This window comes from Melospiza georgiana, chromosome 8 (genome assembly GCF_028018845.1).
Source record: "Melospiza georgiana isolate bMelGeo1 chromosome 8, bMelGeo1.pri, whole genome shotgun sequence".
Taxonomy (NCBI): domain Eukaryota; kingdom Metazoa; phylum Chordata; class Aves; order Passeriformes; family Passerellidae; genus Melospiza; species Melospiza georgiana.
In genome coordinates, this window is record NC_080437.1 from 20,565,473 (window position 1) to 20,583,885 (window position 18,413).

The following is an 18,413-nucleotide window of genomic DNA, read 5'->3' on the forward strand; positions in this document are numbered from 1 at the left end:
CTAAATCCTCAAACATGCAGTGTTCATCTGGCAAATTGTTCACAGCTAGCTTGGGTATCTTGATTTATTCCCATACTAAGCCATGCTAGGAAATGTCTTCCATGGAGGACTGCCTGAATATTATCATCTCTGAAAAAAAAAAAAATTGCCGACACCATAAATCATTCTTTAAAACTATTGTGAGCCAGGGATTTCTGTAATGCATTGCCTGAAATATTTCACATGGCAGGATGAAGGTGATCTGTTCAGCCTGGGTTCTGTGGAGCAGGAGCGGGAAGTTTGGCCTGAGCCTTTACCAGCCTGGATTGCATTCCCATTTCTTCCACTTGCAGGTCATTTCTGCTCCACTTCTTTCCTTTTGTTTCTTAGTGGGAGCATTCAGGACAGGGCTGATATTTCACAGTGTCCTTTATGCACAGAAGTCTTTATTGCAGTATATAAGCTTTTCTCCATTGACTTAAGTCAGAGCAGAGACAGTATTGGAAAGCCCTGAAAGAATTTTACCATTTTCTACAAAAGGTCTGTGGATAAAACCAGTTGAATGTTTGCTGCTAAATGAGATATTTAAAACAGTAAGTAGTGCTTAAAAAAAATAAAGGGAAAAGCATATGAAAAAAATCTTGAAATAATAAGAAAATGCTAATAACATATTACACAGTATAATTTACTATGATAAAAATACATATAACAGTATTCCAACAGGCTTTTACAATATGCAGTTCCATGATGTGTTGTGATGTGATAAACAAAGTAATTAATTTTTTGTAAATTTATTTATAGTGGTAATTTATAACTTGTTCCAAAAAAAATGTATTTTTGATTGACCACACTATTCCCTACTTTTTAAAATATTAAGATCTAAAACATTATCTTCATCAGTACTAATTAATAAAACCAATTAATTTTTTTCCACATGTGCATATTTTTCCTAACTCATTAAGAAACACCCATGGATAATTTTTGGTTTTTTTAATGAATATATGTTAAAGACTAAATTGGGGTCCAAGAGTCAATTTTCATGCTGAGCTGAAGAAAACTTATGTCATTGGCTTTAAGAAGACTTTGCACTGCTCTTGCTTATTCTGTGGTCTGTGCACATAGATCATGCTACTGGCTCTGACTACATTCCTAAAGCAGGACAGAAAGAAAGGCTTAATTTAAACACAAATCTATTTTAATATGTTGTATTTAAAATACACTTGGATAACAAAACTACTTGATACACATGCTATTCATATATATGTGTGTGTGTGTGTGTGTGTATAAAATACATTGTACTCTTATGGCTGTAGTCTTGGTTTAAATCAAATTGATAAATATCAGTCTATGTTGCTTTCACTTCCAAGGCACAGAGTGGAAAAGGACACCACGAGTAGCCATTGAACACACTGCAGAATAACAAAACTACTAGTTCAGTGTAAGTGAAAATTATTTAGACTCTGATCAATTTGTTAATGAACAGAATACAGCTTGATACAGCATTAAAACACTGAAACTATTTGTATTGTGGAATGTGAAGTTTTCCATTGCTGACAATGTGTTCACTCTGGAAATGTAGAAAATCACAGTATTTATTAGACCATCACATCAGTAAGTTACTCCATGAGCTACATGCACTCCCTAGCTCCTGTGAAGCAGCCAGCTGGAGTATATTCCTCACACAAGCAGCAGGAGTCACAGCTCTTGTGTTCTGGCCATCAAGGAGAAGTGACCTGACAGCTCCTCAGATGGTACAAATGAGCAATTGGCACCACCTGAGGATGCAGTTTCTGGGTCTGAAAAGACACAGACTTGTCCCTGCAATACACAGAAACAATTCTGCCAACATCTTCTCCATTACCAGCCCAGGGTGGGCAATCTCTCAGCCACCTGGTTGCATGGACTCTAAAGTTCTCCAATAGGTGCTGATTTTACAAGAGGAAGAGGCTCTGGGTTTGAAAACACCGGAGCCTCTCTGGTCTCTTGGGCTGCCTTTGGGCTTCTTCCACTAATGCACTTAAAGCACATTTGTCTATCAGCATGCCCATGGTACAAATTTACTCCTCTTCAGATAAGCAGAGCCACCACTACACATTTTCCACCCTCCAAGACAAGGATTAGCTGAAAGATCATACCCTGCATGTCAATGTTTAGAAGTTCAAATTTTAAAGGTATCCAGAAGAAAAAAGGAAAAAAGTAAAATTTACAATAGAACATGTGGGAAAGCAGGTCTAAAACCATATTTGAAATTAAATTGAAATGTATGTACAAAGTTCAGGCACATTGTAAAAATTAAAGCTGCTCCAGAGGTACTTTCAGCATAAATCAGTTTCCTGCCAGATTTTCTTAAAAAAAACTCCAACCAAAAACAAAACAAAAGCAAAACAAACAGATGACTTTGGCATTTGAAACACTCATTTGCAAAGAGTTTCATGCAGACTGATAAATGCAGAGATTTTTTCATGGTGTGTATAATTAGTCCATTGAAACATACTAGACCACAAAATGAAAAAGCTTGGGTCATTAATAGTATTTTTAAATGTAAATGTTATTGTTCAGTTTTGGTGACTGATCCCTGTGGAGTCAACATTGCATTTCAAATAAATCTGTGAACACTTGTATCTACAAACTCTATTTTCAGTCTAGCTTTCTTCTATCACTGCATTAACTTGGTATTACTGTTGCTGTATGTAGATTTAAGCCAACTAAAACATGACAGAACAATCTAATTGAGAGGTCTTGTTTCACAGGAGAAGTGTATTCAACAGTGTAACACCACTGAGCCACATCTGTCTCAGGTTGTGCCCTACTGAATCACAACAGCACTTGTCACCTCTTGCTGAAGCTGTTTGTATCCACAGCCAAAAATTCAACATCCCTTTGGTCTAATTCTGCTGTGACAGAATAAGCTATTGCTCCATTTGTCCAGATGTGCTGTTTCAAGGCTGTGTTACCAGTGAGGGATGGCAAATGTGTTCTTTTGATTTTCTTTGCTAGTCTTGCAAAGCACAATAGTGCTGAACTAAATATCATAGAAAATCCACACAGGAGAAATGATGCAGTATAGCTGCCAGTTGTGTCCACAAGCCAGCCTGCAGGGGAAAAAAAATAATTTAGAAGTCCACTGGTATTCTCATGGATAATTTACAAATCCTGTTACCCAGGAGTTATCACATATAAAAACGATCAAATAATACATATTTACATCACCATCACTATACTTTTACATCCTGGTATAGAGAGGGATTTATTCTCAGCAGGCAAATTATGTCTTTATAGCCTTTTATTTGGAGGTCACAAGAAAAGGCAGAGCAGTCATCACCACATTACTAAATAAACATCTTCCGACTGCCTGGATTTAACTGGCAGTCTTTAGAAGGCTTAGAGAACTCTAAGATCTTCATGCAGAAATATTTATTAAGCTGTGGCCAGGCTCATGCTTCACTCAAAACAATTCTATTTTGCAATAATTTTTGCTATGCAAAATTAAATTAAAAGCTTAATGAGCAGTGATTAATTGGGAATTGATGTAAACATCAATTTACAAAATATGCAACATATATAGAGTTGGTTGTTTGAAAAAGATCTCAGAGCTTCCACAGTATTAAAAACTGTGTCAAGTGCTTTCTAAAGAATAATAAGGGTACAGCTCTCATCCTTACTTCACTGTAATGGTACAAATGGCAAAAATGATGGTTAGATATTACAGGGATGAGTATATGACCAAACAGGAGTGAAGCTGACTCACCCACCTGTTCAAAGCAATGTAGAGACTAAATACAAAAAGAAAACATTAAAGAAAGACAAGCTTGGAATAAAACTCTCTTTAGAGAGATTTAGATTTTACAAAATTATGTAATTTCGCAGTGGAATCTTTTACTCCTTCTACTTGCACAGTTTCTAAACTACGAGAAGTGCTGATGTAGCTGTGCTTAGAAGCCTATTTCATAGTGGTTTGTTTTTTCATCTCACCCTGTATTTGGAAATCATCCCACCAAGGCCAGGATGGGAAATCTAAAGAGTTAAGAATGTCCAGGTGTGTTATTCCTTTACCCAGAGGCTGCCTTCACATTTGCTGTACATTTGCTAACTTTCCTTCCCCTTTACATCAATAGGTAAATCTGAAGTACTGATAAGGTTGTGGGGAAGTCATTTGGCAAAACTGACCTGCCACAGGTGGGCTCACTAGATATGGTATGGCATGGAGAAAATACACAACGCCCAGTGCTGATGATAACAAAGAAGTTCCCACTGCATCTGCTGTCACAACAGGGATCAGCGTTACATAGGCTCCATCAAAGTAGCCAAAGGTAAATGAGAAAGGCACAAGCAAGGGGAAGCTTTGGAGAACTGGCAGGAAAAGACAAGACAGGCCATCCATTCCCACTGCAAAGAGGTAGCAAAAGTACCGATGTTTCTTCAGGCACCTGCAAATTTCAAAACAGAAAAGAAAAATATTATCACTGAAACCATCATTTCAGCTTCTATGCCCTGGCATGCAGTGCTTCAGTCTCTCACTCTTTTCTATGGCTCAGATCAAGTCAATTGCCTTTCACAAGCCTTCACTCAGCAGACGAGCCCAGGCTGGGAAGGTTGCCCACCTACAGCTGCAGAAACACCTGGCCAGCAGCAGCCTGGTGCCTGCAGTGTTCTTCAGGATGTTCCTAGTGACAGAACCCTGCTTTGCAGGGTTTTGCAGGCCCATAAAGTTTCAATGGTCAAAGCAGTATTTCATTGGGCTTTACATCCCAGCTCAGCAAAGTGCTCCCAGTATTGTGCATAAAATATTGCAGTATACCTCTCTTAGCTGCCACCATTCCAGTTAGCCCTTACATGCGAGTTAGTGTGAATTAAGTGAGATGGCAATTCCCTCCCTTCCTGCTTCAGAAAAACAATGATTTCTCCCACAAACTAAAGAAGTGTAAAGAATGCATCCTTTAGAATTGAAATCCTTGCTAATTTGGCCAGTATCTACTGATGTTACAGATACTGTACGCTGATGTTCGGAGTGAGCTGAGTTCACAAAGCATGGTGAGTTCTTAGACTGGAAAATGTATAACAATTTTCAGTCAGTCCTTCCTAGCATGTGCCTAACAATATTGGGCCAGACCCTGGACCCTCTTCTATAATTTCTCTGCCTCCCAAGCAACACAAAAGAGATGGAAAAGCAGAGGAAACAGGGGGAAACCCCCTTGGAAATAGATATGGAGGATCACACTCAACATACCTCAGGGAAGGGGTTACATTTCCACTATCAAATATACAAACACATCATTTTTTTCAGGAAAAAAGGATATTAAACCAACTGAACCATTTCAGAAGACACAAAAAGATTAAACAGCAAGCATTCCTAAAAGTTAGACTCTGTTGGGGGTTTTTAAGTTACACACGCTAGAGAAAGGGTACATAATGTTAGCTTTTATATGTATTATACCTTGCTTGCATCCAGCCTCCCACCAGCTAAAGCTTCCCCTTGATCAGCCAGAAGCCCTTACCTTCTGTCTGTGAGCCATCCAAAGGTGATATTACCAATGATGTCTACGACACCAAGTATGGACATGAGGAAGGCAGCCTGGTGATGACTCACTCCAACACTCAAAGCATAAGGCACTAGGTAGACAAAAAGAGGGCTGCAGCCATATGCCATAAATAAAATTGACACTGCCAGCACCATGAAGCCTGGCATCAGCAAAAAGTCATACTCCTTCCATGAACAGTAGCATAAACATTCATGAGGCCATAATTTGATTAAAGGTGAAGAGATGGACATTCGCTTTAAGTCTTGTTTCTCTGTTTCAGAGACATAATTCTGTTCAAGCAACTCAGGAGCAGCTTTACAATCCTCCTTAAGAGAAATAGGCCGCATCAAGGCACCACAGACACAGAGGTTTAGTACAAAACCTCCCAGGATGAGCAAAGCTCCTTGCCAGGAAAACTGCTCAATTAAGAGCTGGACCACAGGGGCCAGGATGAAGGTACCAATTCCACTTCCTGACATGGCTATTCCATACGCCAGCGCTTTCCTTTTGTTGAAGTATTTGCCCACCATCGCAATGGCTGGAGAATAACAAAGTGCAAACCCAAGTCCTAGAAAAGAAAGCAAAGTGCAGATGGCTTAATACTAAGCATGACATATGGAACATATTAAAGCAAACCACATAATGCATTTTCATTAGTACCAAAGAATAGAAAGCTTTTTCTGATTCTGCCTCACGCAGGCCAGTCTGAGTGTGATGAGAAACTAGGATGATGTCTTTCTTCCACTGGCAGGGTCCCTGACTTGACAAACCTAACTGATGACCATTAATCCACAATAATAAGACTCAGACAGAAGTAAATGGTCATAACAAGAACAAGGAGGATCACTAAACATGAGAGAACGGGTGTGCCAGCCTTTCATGCATACAAGATGAGGTCTTGCCCCAGGGTCTGCACCAATGCTGACACTGGACACGCTGTCCTGATGAGGCACCACTTTGTGTTTTGGTCTGTTGCAACCCTGAACATTAATTTTCAGGTCTCTGAAACACAGTACAAAGAGCCTGTCTCTGTTACTAATATTCTACAAAAAACCTCTCTTGGTCTGCTAAACAAACCCCTTGCAACAGATGCTTGGAGTCCTGACCATTTTAAATCCCTGCCTACAAGTAAAGAGGGGAGGAAAGCCTCAGAAAGCCAGATCCAGTTGAGTAAACAAAGAAGATTCATCTCTTGGATGGAGAAAAAGATTGTGGTCTCTGCTGCAGAATCAGAGAGCAGGTTTTCATCATCAAGTGGTTGCCCTAACACTAAAATATGTATTTCTGAATCAGTAATAGAAATTAGTTCCTGACTAGGGTTTTGGAGCATGTCCTACATTGAAGGTGAAACAGTCCCCAGTGCCTTTGGCAGAACTTGCTGATAGAGGATAAAACAGTCCCCAGTGCTGTAACTGGCTTGCCACATCCTCCTCAAAGGCCACACTGTATGAGGCAGGCACTAAACCTGCCAGGATGGAATAAGAGGATTAGAGGGACTCTGGGCGGCGGGTGCCCAGTCTGGCACCCCTCAGGAGGCGAGGGGACAAGCAGGGCACAGAGCTTGGAGCTGTACAGGCAGCAGAGCCAGCAGAGCAGCCCCGAGCTAGACATCAACACTCAAGAGCTATGAAAATCATACTTTATTAGGCATATACACCATTTATTTTTCAGTGAGCTGGCAGGGGGAAAATGTCTCAAAAAAGCCAACAAATGTTCTGTGAAAAGCGGAAAGTTTAGGGCTGAAAACACTTTCATACCTCTTAGAAGGAACTCCACTACTTATTGACACTCACCAATCTCACCTCTGCTTCACTCCTTTGTTTCAAGTCCTGTTGCTTTTATGGATTTAGACATTCACTTGTTGTGTTCCCATCTGCTCTCTGGGTTGGGGGCACCACATCTAGCCTTTACCAACAGTTCACCTCTGTTGATCAGCCCCCACAGGCTAAAAGTTCACTGCTTGTAATGAACTTGGCTCTTTACTACTCCATGTAAGTTGGAACTGCCTTTCCACCTCGGTATTCACAGCAGCCCCCACTAAAGAAGCCTCAGAGGTATTAGCATGGTTTGTAGCACATTCCCTCGAATTACAAGAAGCCTTTTTATTTGTTATGAACACATTTTGTCAAAGATTAACATTGTAATACAGTATCATTGTAATACAGGCGCTAAAATAAGGATTTTTTTTTTTTTTTTTTTTTTTTTTGAAACAAATAAGCTGTTGGCAGCATGTGAACTGCAGTAATTCCACCAACTCGTTACTAAACTCCAGGGGACCAAGTACAAGGTCTTATATCACCGTGGCTACCAGGTCAGTATTAATGAGGAAGGAATGTCAGTGTGACCACAGGCCCCTCTCAAGTTCCTCTGTGCACAACAAACACGGGCAGATAGGACAGAGCAAAGATTTGCTTTCACCATACCTGAGCAAAAATGGAGGAGCTGCTACAGCAAGACTACCAACCAGCAATTTTTTTTTTGCTGTTCAACTGCAATGCAATGCAGACAAAAGTAAGGCATACAGCTGAGGTGTCTGGTGTTCACCAAGAGCTCCTCTATTCTTACTTACATTTATGTTTTAGTTTAAACTTTTTTCCCAAATATGCAAATATATTAGGGCAATCTAGAACTTCTGCTATAACAAACTCCTCCCAAATCCCAGTCAAAATAGGGAAACCTTTTCATGTACACCAACTGCAACAGCAGTTCCTCCTCACCTCCCATAACTTCAGAACTTTATTGACAGTCCTCTCTCCAACAGAAGGTAAAGTTGCTTTTGCAGGGTGCTGCATTTGTGTGATATGAGATCAGTCAGTGCTGAAGCTCTTGCTGGCACAGCCTCTGGTCTACAATCATGGGAACAGGTCTGAGTATCTCTATTTGACCAGTGCAGTGTCAGTATGACATGGAGAAGAGATCACCCATTGTTTTTAGCATTCCTGTCTTGTGTTCTGGCAGCAACAAAGGGGCTGAATGCATCCTACCTGTGAGGACTCCTAATGATAAGTAGAGATGTTCCAGACTGGTGGCGAATGAGCTCAGAATTAGTCCAGTAGATGCAAGCAGCCCTCCTAGCATGATACCAACTTGGCAGGATACATGATTACTGATTAAACTCCCAAGCGGGGCTTCAAAGAAACAAATAAAGCTGGTAGTTAATGGCAGGTCCTCACACACAGTTCACTGCAACAGTTTTAGAAGAAAAGGAAGCAGGAGGAAGCAGGAGAAAATGGTGTTTGCAGCTACAGAGTGGTCTTCCAACATAATCCTGTCACAATAGTATGAGCACCAAATATAAAGAAAAAACCCTGTAAAAGTCAGGTTAAACCTGAAACTTGCAGTACCTTTCTCAGCAGTCATTTCTGTAGATCAAAGTCATTATGGAACACAGCTAATCTGCAGTGTCAGGGGGTCAAGACAGGTCACAGGAACAGCCCACACTGTTATGCTTACAACACTCAGACTTTTCCCCACCTGGAATTTGCACTTCAGCCCTCAGTAACTTTAGGCGTCCTTCCTCACAACTCCCTGGCCTTATGGGCTCGGGGTTAGACACAAACAGGAGAGGTCTCACATCTTTTGGACAATCTCCAGGGCTGCTACCCTTCTCCTGCACTTCTCCAAATCCAATGTCTCCCATATCACCCTGGCTCTACCATGGGATGCCATCACCAACCCTCTCCCCTTCTACTACCTGCAATGCCAGGGCAAGGATACCCCTATTTCTCTCTTTTCCCCAAGATATAACCTGGCTGTCACAGGTGAGTTGTTGCATCTCATTCTTGCTGTGCCCCTCTGCCTTTCTAGCAATTCTTATGGATTAATCTCTTCTACAGGACCAGGGCATGGATTTTCACCAAGCTGTACAGCTTTAAAGCAAACCCATGAGAAATTCAGTACAGCTGCTGTGTTGATGCACATGATTTTTAATAATAGCAAATTTTCTTTTAAGAGAGAAGACTATTTGTAAATATACACTTTTGATAAAAGGAGGGTGGTTGTGACTTGATCTGGAGGCAAGATGTACATCCTGTGCTACATCTCAAATATGACTCCAATCAAAAGGCAAAAGAAACAATTGTTCAGTTAATAGCTCTCAAACATGAGGTGTCCCAATAGACCTGAACAAAAGGACATTTCTGAAAAATTAGATCATTTCACAAAACAAAGTTCTGCTTCTTTTTCCTCTTTCATGAAGGCACTCCCTTGCAGAACTGCGTTGGGGGAAGCAGCTTGGATATACCATACCCCAGAGATCCCACAGTATCACTCTTTCCCAGCTGACTCCACCAACTTGTGAGCATGCTAAAAACAGATGGAGCCAATGCAAAAGTAGCTACATTACTCTTGAAAGGGTAATACACACCACAAAGCATCGTAGCACAGTCCACAATGGAGTGGATCCAAGCAGTTCTGGCATAATCCTGCCCAAAGTATGCCTGAAACTCCACGAAAAAAATGGAGATGCACCTAGGACAAAAAACATGAACATTAGTCAGTTAAACATGGAATATCTGCCTCATGGAAAACACTGTTCTCACTCTTCAGGTATAAAAAGTACCCACTTGAAGGTCCTCTCCAGCTCTTGGGAAAATCAAAATTGTGGTTGGGAACCACAATTATTATAATATTATAATTATGTGATTATAATATCACATGTTTCTTGCTGGGGTATCTGCTGCTAGAGTTTTTATGACTCGGTATTTTGAACTAAAAGGAAATTGAAATGCTAATTCTCCCCAGCAACTCATAGCCCATATGATGATGTTGCTTCCCTGGCACATAAAGCCCTGGCTTCACAGTTCTTCCCTGGCCTTGTTGCTCACTGTCCCACACCCGCACAAACTGTGAGGGTAGGGTCAATGTAACACCTGCAGAGCAAACCCCACCTGCAGCTGTGTGCTCATGGATGGACAAGTGCAAAGTAACTCCTCTCAAACAAAGAATCAAAACACAGCAGGAGCCTGTGGACCTTCCAGCAGTTTAATAAAATGTTTGCAGGAGAGGTCCTTTCTCAACTTGACAAGTGTTACTGTTCAATATGTCCCTGCAGAGGAACAGATTAAAAGGTTGCATAATTTCATTCTCTTTTCTGGATCAACAAGAGATGCCTTTTCCCAAATCACTGCATGACCACTTTCTTCAGCTTTTTTTCTTGCACATATTTCACTCTTCTATGTAGTCTAATGTGTGCCAGCCATTAGATTATTTCCTGTATGTAACACATTGCACACACAAACATGGAATTAAATCCTCTAGGAATTCTCTGCTATTATTATGGAATTGGTACATTTGTATGCATTAACTAACACTGGGTAAGTGTTTCTATCCCCTTCTGTGCTGCTGACTCCAAAACCCTAGATCCCTAAAGATTTAAGATTCTTAAATCTGGGAGCTTTATTTTAAAAGAAATAAGAACTTTAGGTAGGAAACACTGTATTTCCACTATACTGACTGCCCAACAAGTTTTCCTCACTTACCAGGGTGCTTAACTCTCTGCTTAATATAGCTAAATTGTCCATGTTCACACACACCAAGCTCCTCTATCTGCAGTCGACATCAAAGTCACTGTGAAAGCAATCTCATCCCAGATTGCGTTATTTTTATGCGAGGCAGCAGTCTAGTTCTTGTTCTCTCCTGTTCTTTCTATTTTGAGAAAATATTTTCTGCATATTTTGGATACCAGAAGGGTGCAGAGAGGAGTCTCTTCTCTAGGGCTCGGACCTTCTCAGGTAGGACAGTGTCTGAAATGCTCGCAGTGGGAGAAGGGGGTATTGACATGATTTTCACATTGACTCAGGAATCACTTAATTCACTGGGACTGGCAAAAATGAGCACGGCTGTGGGGTCAGAGAGACACAGCGAACCCAAAGAGACCCTACATGATTCCTCCCTCCCCAGCAAACCACCACAGCCTGAAATAGCTCTACCTGCCCCTGGCCTTGATTCTGTAAGAAATCAGGGAGTGGGTGCTGAAAGCTAGAGCAGCTGTCAGAGGAGGCAAGACTAAAACCAGAGGGCTCATAATCCCTTGGTCATCCCAGCAGCCTTAGGGGTTTCAGGAGATAACAAACCCTCTTCCTATGGCGGAAAAGAAAAGAAAGCTAATGCCAAAAAGAGGCCAGCAAGACAAGCAGCAGTGCCTTTACCTTGTCACGGCCCTGGTGCAGATGGTGACAAGGAAGCAGCCAGCGACAATCATCCATCCCCAGCCTCCATCGGGAGGGCCGGCGTGCCGGGCCCGGCGGGATGAGGCCATGGCGGTGCCTGCGCTCCTCGCCTCAGGGACAGCGCCTGGCTGCGGCCCTCACGGCCAGCGCGGGCCCGGGCTGCTCGGCACATGGGGCTGCGGCCATCTGCGGAGAGAAACAGCCAGGGTCAGCCACACTGCACATGGTGTAACCCGAAAGGCTGGGCAGAAACCCTGCCTCAGCCATCCCTACTGCAGGAAAGGGCTGCTCGGCACATGGGGCTGCGGCCATCTCGGAGAGAGAAACAGCCAGGGTCAGGACAGACTGCACGTGGTGTAACATGAATGGCTGGGCAGACACTGCCTCAGCCATCCCTACTGCAGAAAAGGGAGTGCTTCTTTCACATGCAGTTTATGAAAATTTGTTGGAACCAAGAGGGCCATCAAGATTTGAGCCAGTGTCTGGTATCATGCTTTTCATGATAATTTGGGTGATTTGTCCAGCACTTGCATCCTAGCACACAATACCCTCTTCCCCCCTGCGTGTCACTGCATACATGTGCAAGTCACTCCACTGCTGCCAGTCCTCATCCACATCCAGCAGGCTCCCCACTCATCCATCCCTGGCCTGAACTGTATTTCCAATTGCAATCTCTACTCTAACTAGCTACTCTTCCTTGTACACAGTTTAGTGTGAAAGTTTTGCTTGAGAGAATACAGCTTTCACCTTTGTATGGGAAGGGAATATTTACTCCACAATCAGAGAAGATCTGATGATAAAATGTCCTCTGTATTCTCACAAGCTAAACCCCAGATGTAAGCTCTAATCAGCAGAACACAGCAACTTAATTTTGTGAGCATCAACAGTTCACAGAAGGTTAGAGCTAGCCTGTTCCCCTCTCCTAACCACTTAAATCAAAACTGTGTCTGCACCCAGGCCATCAAATTGTCTCTAAATACACACTGGGTGCTGCAGGACACTGCAGGAGACCCACTGACACCCACTGGATGCACCGCTGGTGAGTAACTGAGTCATGTGCTTTGCTGAGGGGACCAACAAAAAGCCCTTAGTCCTTTTGCATTAGTGACTGAATGGCAGGGCTCAGCCAAGGGACCTGAAGTGCCCCAATTTTCTCAGTGCAGGAACACACAGTGCTGGCTGTCAGTGCCACATTTCAGCCCGTGTTTCTACCATCACCAGCAAGCCCTTAGCCTCTGGACGGATCAAAGACTTTTAAGACATAAGCAGAATATCTAGGATGCCTTTCAGTTTTGCTTGAAGAGAAAGCTCAAATACCTTCCATCTCACCTCGATACAACAGATGCTGAGAATGCAAGATTCCCACTGACAAGAACCACAGGCTTCCCAGGAAGTGTTAAGGCAGGTCAGAGGGCTACGGAGCCATTTAAAATGGCAATTCAAGAAAGCAGCTACATGGTTAACAGTGTGCATCCTCAGTCCTTGAAGCTGCTCAGACAGGTGATGCTCAAGGCTTCTCTGCAAAGCCCAGAGCTTCCTGACCCAAAACAGCAAGACACTAGAACTAGCCCTAAACACCACCACATCTGAACCTTTGAGAAGTGTCCCTCAGTGACCTCCTTGAGATATCCAGCTCAAAACCAAAACCAGAATTATTTTAAGAAAACATATACACACTGCCAAACTCAAAGGTGAGCAAAATAGGAGAAAGCGGGTATGACAAACAAAAACCACAACATGTTGAAAGCTTAGTAATATAATTAGGTGGAGTTTGCATAAGCACATGATCCATCACAGGGGGATCCTGGGCACTTCTGCAGAGACTTTGCAGGGAGAAGCTCCTTATTTTGGGTCTGAGCAGTATCTTTCATTGCTCCTTCTACGAGAATGAAGGGGTTTTTTTGGTTTTTTTCTCTTTGGTGGTTTTTTTTTTTTTTTTTTTGGTTGGTTGGTTGGTTTGGTTTTCATTTTCAAGTTTTGATTATTTAGGGTGAAGGAGGAACTTCCAGGAATGCCAGAATGGATAACAATAACCCTTCAATAAGAAGAAATATATACAAAAATGTTCAGATCTCCACATACAGAGCCCTAACTAATTTTAATGCACAAACAGCAGTAGCTGGGTGGCATGGCCTCAGCCCAGATCTCTGGCCCCACTTCCCAGGCAAGCCTCAGCTCAGGGTTGAGTTCACATTTTTAGCTGTACATTAACGTACTTGGGAAGAATTTGATGGCATATCAGGCTAAGTAAACATAGATTAGGTGTTTGGTTACATGGTTACTTGCTGTTATTTTCCCAGAACCCTGCCAGCAAACATTTAATGAGATTACAAGCAACAGAAAACAACCATATTATAAAAAATGCCTGGCCAACATGAAAAGGCCACCCAGCCTCCCTATAGCAGATTAGTGCAGACCTCATCTCCTTGACTCCCCACTTGCTTCAAGGAGTGCTGTGCCTTTCACAGCCACTGAACTAATAGGCAAGTTAAATTATTACCTTTCTTGTTGCTGCATATGTCTAAAAGCACATATTATGTCAACCTGACAATTTCATTTGGAGGGTAGGAAACTTCATTTGCTTACACCCCAGTGCTGTTTTCTAATTATCTGTATGGTGGATAGTACAGGCTGTGGACTCTGTAAATGAAGTTGAACAGCAAGAAAGCACACTTTATCTGAGCAATCAAATCCTCCCCCTTCCCAAAAGCCAGTTTGCTCTCATGTTGTACCTTTTTCTCAACTTTTCTGGTACAGGATAAGACTATTTTTGAATATTTGCTCCACTGTAAGGCCTGGCAGCATTGGCTGCTATTATATCTCAGAGGTACATGAAAGTTGCTGCTGCTTGAGACAGCTGAAGGAAAGCAGGGTTAAAATATAATCTCATGAAACAGGTCTGTACTTTGCTAAGTAATTTTCACCCAAGCACTAACTAAATGTGCTTTGCTGTGAGTTCAAAGAAGATGCAAGTGGGGTGAAGATGGTATAAATTCTGCTGATCCCTTAGAAAGCCTTAGTTACCCAATGTGCCCTGGCAGCTCACTAAACAGTGACTCTGTTCCCCCAAGAAAAAACATTAGGTTTGATTAGGCAGGATATATCAGTTACTTCAGCAACCAGAAAGAAGCCTAGAAAGAAAGCAAATGCTCCTGAGCGCACCTCCCTTATCCAGTCACTCAGCAAGCAGAAAGGAGGGGGTGAGTTTACTAAAAAGGCACTGCCATAACCTTGCACCTCATCACAAGGTCCCTTTTGCCAGGAAAAGGAGCACAAAAATCCACGGCAGCTTAGCAACCAGCCAGCACAGCGACAGGAGCTCCTGACCTTTCAAACAGCTCACAGGCAGCAAAGCGCTTGCTGGTCCCTGTGCCCACCTCTCCTGCCACCCTAAAGGTTTCATTCTTTGTAATTCGTTCAATAATGATATCACAACAATCTGAAGATGCAAAGTATTTGTATGACAAAGGACAGAGGAACAGCAGGTACAGTCACTGTGGCCTGCCTGGGGACCAGGGCTGGGTTTTTCCTACCTTGTTCACCTGCTCCATTTACAGTGCTGGCAACTCCCTCGTCTCAAGAAATGCCACCTCCAGTGCTTTTTGAAAATGCTCCATTTGCAGAGGGATTCAGCTTCAGCCAGAGGAACAGACATAGGGTGAGATTTGTATCACAGCTGCCCCACAGCAGGAACACAGATCCCACACCACAGTGGGGGTCCCACTCCACTACTTTCTTATTCTGCACCCTCTCCTGATTATACAAAATCAAAATGGTTCTGTGTGTTTAGATGCCTTGCAATTTCCTTCAGAACTGCATGGAAGGATTCTGTGCAGTTTATCCCAAGGGAGCTGCCCCAAATATGTATTACCAGCCTAAGTAAGCACAGAATCCAACACTTACTTTTACCTGTTCCATAATGCAGAGATCTACATGTCAGAAAAATGAGAGACTTATCTAGAATTTTCTTTCTGGACCAGTGTGAGATACACCCAAATAGTTAAACTGTATGTGCCATTTGCTGCCTTTACCATGAAGATGGGGTGGGAGAGGCCTGAGAAGCCTGTGACAGTCTCTGTGCCCAGAATGCCAGGACACGCTTCCAGAACAGGTTCATGCACACCAATGAATTTAAACTGCACTTCTCTGGTGAGCAACAACACACACAGCTTTCAAAGTCACTCTAAGAACATCCGTGCAGATGAATTTTATGAACAAGTATAAAGCAGTTTAAGCATAGCTGGAGAAGATTCATTAATGTGTGAAAGGTAACAGAATTGCATATATTTACTACATGTAACCTACACACTTAACTCTAGGGCAGTTTACTATCTTCTTGTATTTACTATTCACATAGCTCTGGGCCAGATCTTCTGTCTTTCTTGTTCTTCAGATTGCACCAAATATTATTTCTAGCCACTTGCTACATTCATGCTGACCTCTTGTTTTAACACTCCCCTGCTTTCTTTTCCCTTTGACTGCTGCATCTTCAATGAAATGAAAAATAAAAAAACTAAAGAACTATGAATAAAAGAAAAAACAAAAAGGGTGTGGTATGAGTATCAAAGACAGAAGAGAGAAGAAGGAAAAAGCTAGCTAACAATAATATGTATGTTTTGTGGGACAGTGGAGCAGAAGATGAAATATTTTACAGCTTTTGAATGAGTTCATTTCATTTGCATGTCTTGAAGGATCAAGGATGACCACATCTGACCACCGACCAGAGTCCTTCCCAGAAGTTTGCTACCTTAACTTACACAGTAGAGTACATTTAAATGGGACATGGTATTGGATATGAGCACAGAAGATGCAGACAGCTGCAAATCCTCTATTGACAGGTCTAGTTAGGAGAAAAGGAGGTACTCTTTTTTGGGTTTTTTTCCTGTTTGGAAAAAACAAGACACTTTTCCAGCCTTTTATGCTTCCCCATATTTCCACACTAGCAATTGCATATCATGGTAGGCACTACAGCCAGAATTCTGGCAGGCTGCTAAATCCTAAATTGTTCTTAACTACATGGAAAATAAAGACTTCAATGCTATACAGCTCTTGGGATGGAAACACTATTTCTAATCTAATCTATTTTCTCAAGTCAACAGCTGTCCCATTCTGTACCCTAAGTTAGCTATTTAACTCAAAAAGAACCGCTTGTTTTGATTTCAGCAGAGTCTATTTATCAAGAATTATATGATTATGACTTTGACTTGTTTAAAAACAACCCAAGAGGTTCTCTGCAACCTTATGTTCCTAAATAAAAATAACTCCATTGAGCATCTTAAGGCTGTCATTTTAAATTGTCAGCTTTTCTCTATTTGAATATGTGTCTGTCCAGACTCTAGACAAAAACCAAGTTTATTTTTTTCTGAAAAGAATGGCTGATGAATCCATGGAAATATTCCTTGTGTGAGCACGTAGTCTTGCAGATTGTGCATGTCTTTACAAGCAGGGTATACGTTCTGCTTCTCAGACCTCCATAAAATCAATATCTCTCCAGCACTGTTACAAATGGTTAATAAAAGAACTGCTTACCTGAAAGTCCATTGAGGGAATTGTACCAGAATCAAAGTAAACAAACAAATATCTAAAAAATCCCCAAACCAAACCAAAATCCAACCTGATTTTTAAGTGTTGTCATAACACTAAGACAAGAAGCACATTAAGACAGATTGTAATAAGTGCTTCATACTTTTTCCAGTTTTTTATCCATATTATTCCTGAATAAATCTGGATGTTTTATTTTGAAAATGTGTAACCACTTTTATTCATTTAAGGAGGGATTTCACTATGATACCAAATAAAAGCAACATTAATAATCTATTTTTTTGCAGTAGTTCTTTGGGGCTTCTAATCATAGAGCAGTGTCACAGGGCTGGGCATCATGCAAACATCTGATAAAATTTGCCCTCCATCAAAAATGTATCCAGATAGAGAAGATGAAATGTGTTAGAGCCCAGCTTATTAACTCCCATCACTATGCTGAACAGCAAATGTTCTTTGTTTGCTTCAGTGAATGCATTTGAGGGAGGTGGTTGCTGGAGACAGATGGAACAGGAAAAGCAGTCTGGAAAGCAAAGGGATGCTAAGCACCTGGTAGAGAATGGAGGTGCCAGAGAGGGGCACAGGTGAGTGGGGTGACACAAAGGAAGGGCAAGAGTTTAGAAGACTCTCACTTACCCAAAAAGTAAAAATATTACGAGCTGAAACATGAAGAAGATGGCAAAAGGAAAGGTTGTAGAGCAGCACAATGTTCTTTAGCTGCTCCTGTACCAAGCAGTCACTGGGAAAGGAAGGGCCATGCTTGCCTCCCACAGCAATCACTTTGCCACACTGGCTGCTTAATTTGTCCAAGTTGCCAGAAATTGCTAAATCAAATGGTGCAGCTGGAGCCACAGCAGGAGGAGTTACTGTCAGTAATGAGACATGCAAGGTGAACATCCCTTGTCTCTTAAACCCTTTGTGTGGGGCTTACAGAAAACCAACAGCCTGAGAGAAGGGGTCTACAGAAAAAGGTTAAGCAAATGATAATGGAACCCTCTTGACTCTCTTACACAGTTTCTGGCTAGGTCAGTCCTTAAATAATGCAGTTTAACTACAGAGGGTAAAAAATGTGAAGGAATATTTTTGTAGGAAAACACCTTTGCAGAGAAAGCTTGACTTGTACTTAACTCCACCTGAAAATGTGCATTTTTGATTGACATTCTTAAGGGTTTTAAACAGGCATTTCATTTCTCACTGTGATGAAAAG

At 41.8% G+C, this 18,413-nt stretch overlaps 1 protein-coding gene across 1 annotated transcript; it reads right to left on the reverse strand.

The window, feature by feature from the left end:
* Window positions 1–1,192: 1,192 nt before the first annotated feature.
* Window positions 1,193–11,757, reverse strand: SLC16A12 (solute carrier family 16 member 12). The gene is made up of 6 exons (XM_058029293.1): window positions 11,648–11,757; window positions 9,865–9,968; window positions 8,483–8,626; window positions 5,475–6,066; window positions 4,147–4,406; window positions 1,193–3,071 (listed from the first exon to the last, which is right to left on the reverse strand). The coding sequence occupies exons 1-6, from the start codon at window positions 11,755–11,757 to the stop codon at window positions 2,809–2,811; spliced, it is 1,473 nt and encodes a 490-aa protein (XP_057885276.1). The 3' UTR covers window positions 1,193–2,808.
* Window positions 11,758–18,413: the final 6,656 nt, after the last annotated feature.

Bases quoted from the DNA above. Each gene is read 5' to 3' on its own strand.
- SLC16A12 (XM_058029293.1), bottom strand. From the start codon at position 11,757: ATGGCCTCATCCCGCCGGGCCCGGCACGCCGGCCCTCCCGATGGAGGC. The intron at 8,627-9,864 runs GTGTGTATTACC...GTTTCTTTGAAG, and splicing joins CTGTGCTACGATGCTTTGTG to CCCCGCTTGGGAGTTTAATC. The intron at 3,072-4,146 runs GTCAGTTTTGCC...TTTCCCCTGCAG, and splicing joins AGTGAGCCCACCTGTGGCAG to GCTGGCTTGTGGACACAACT.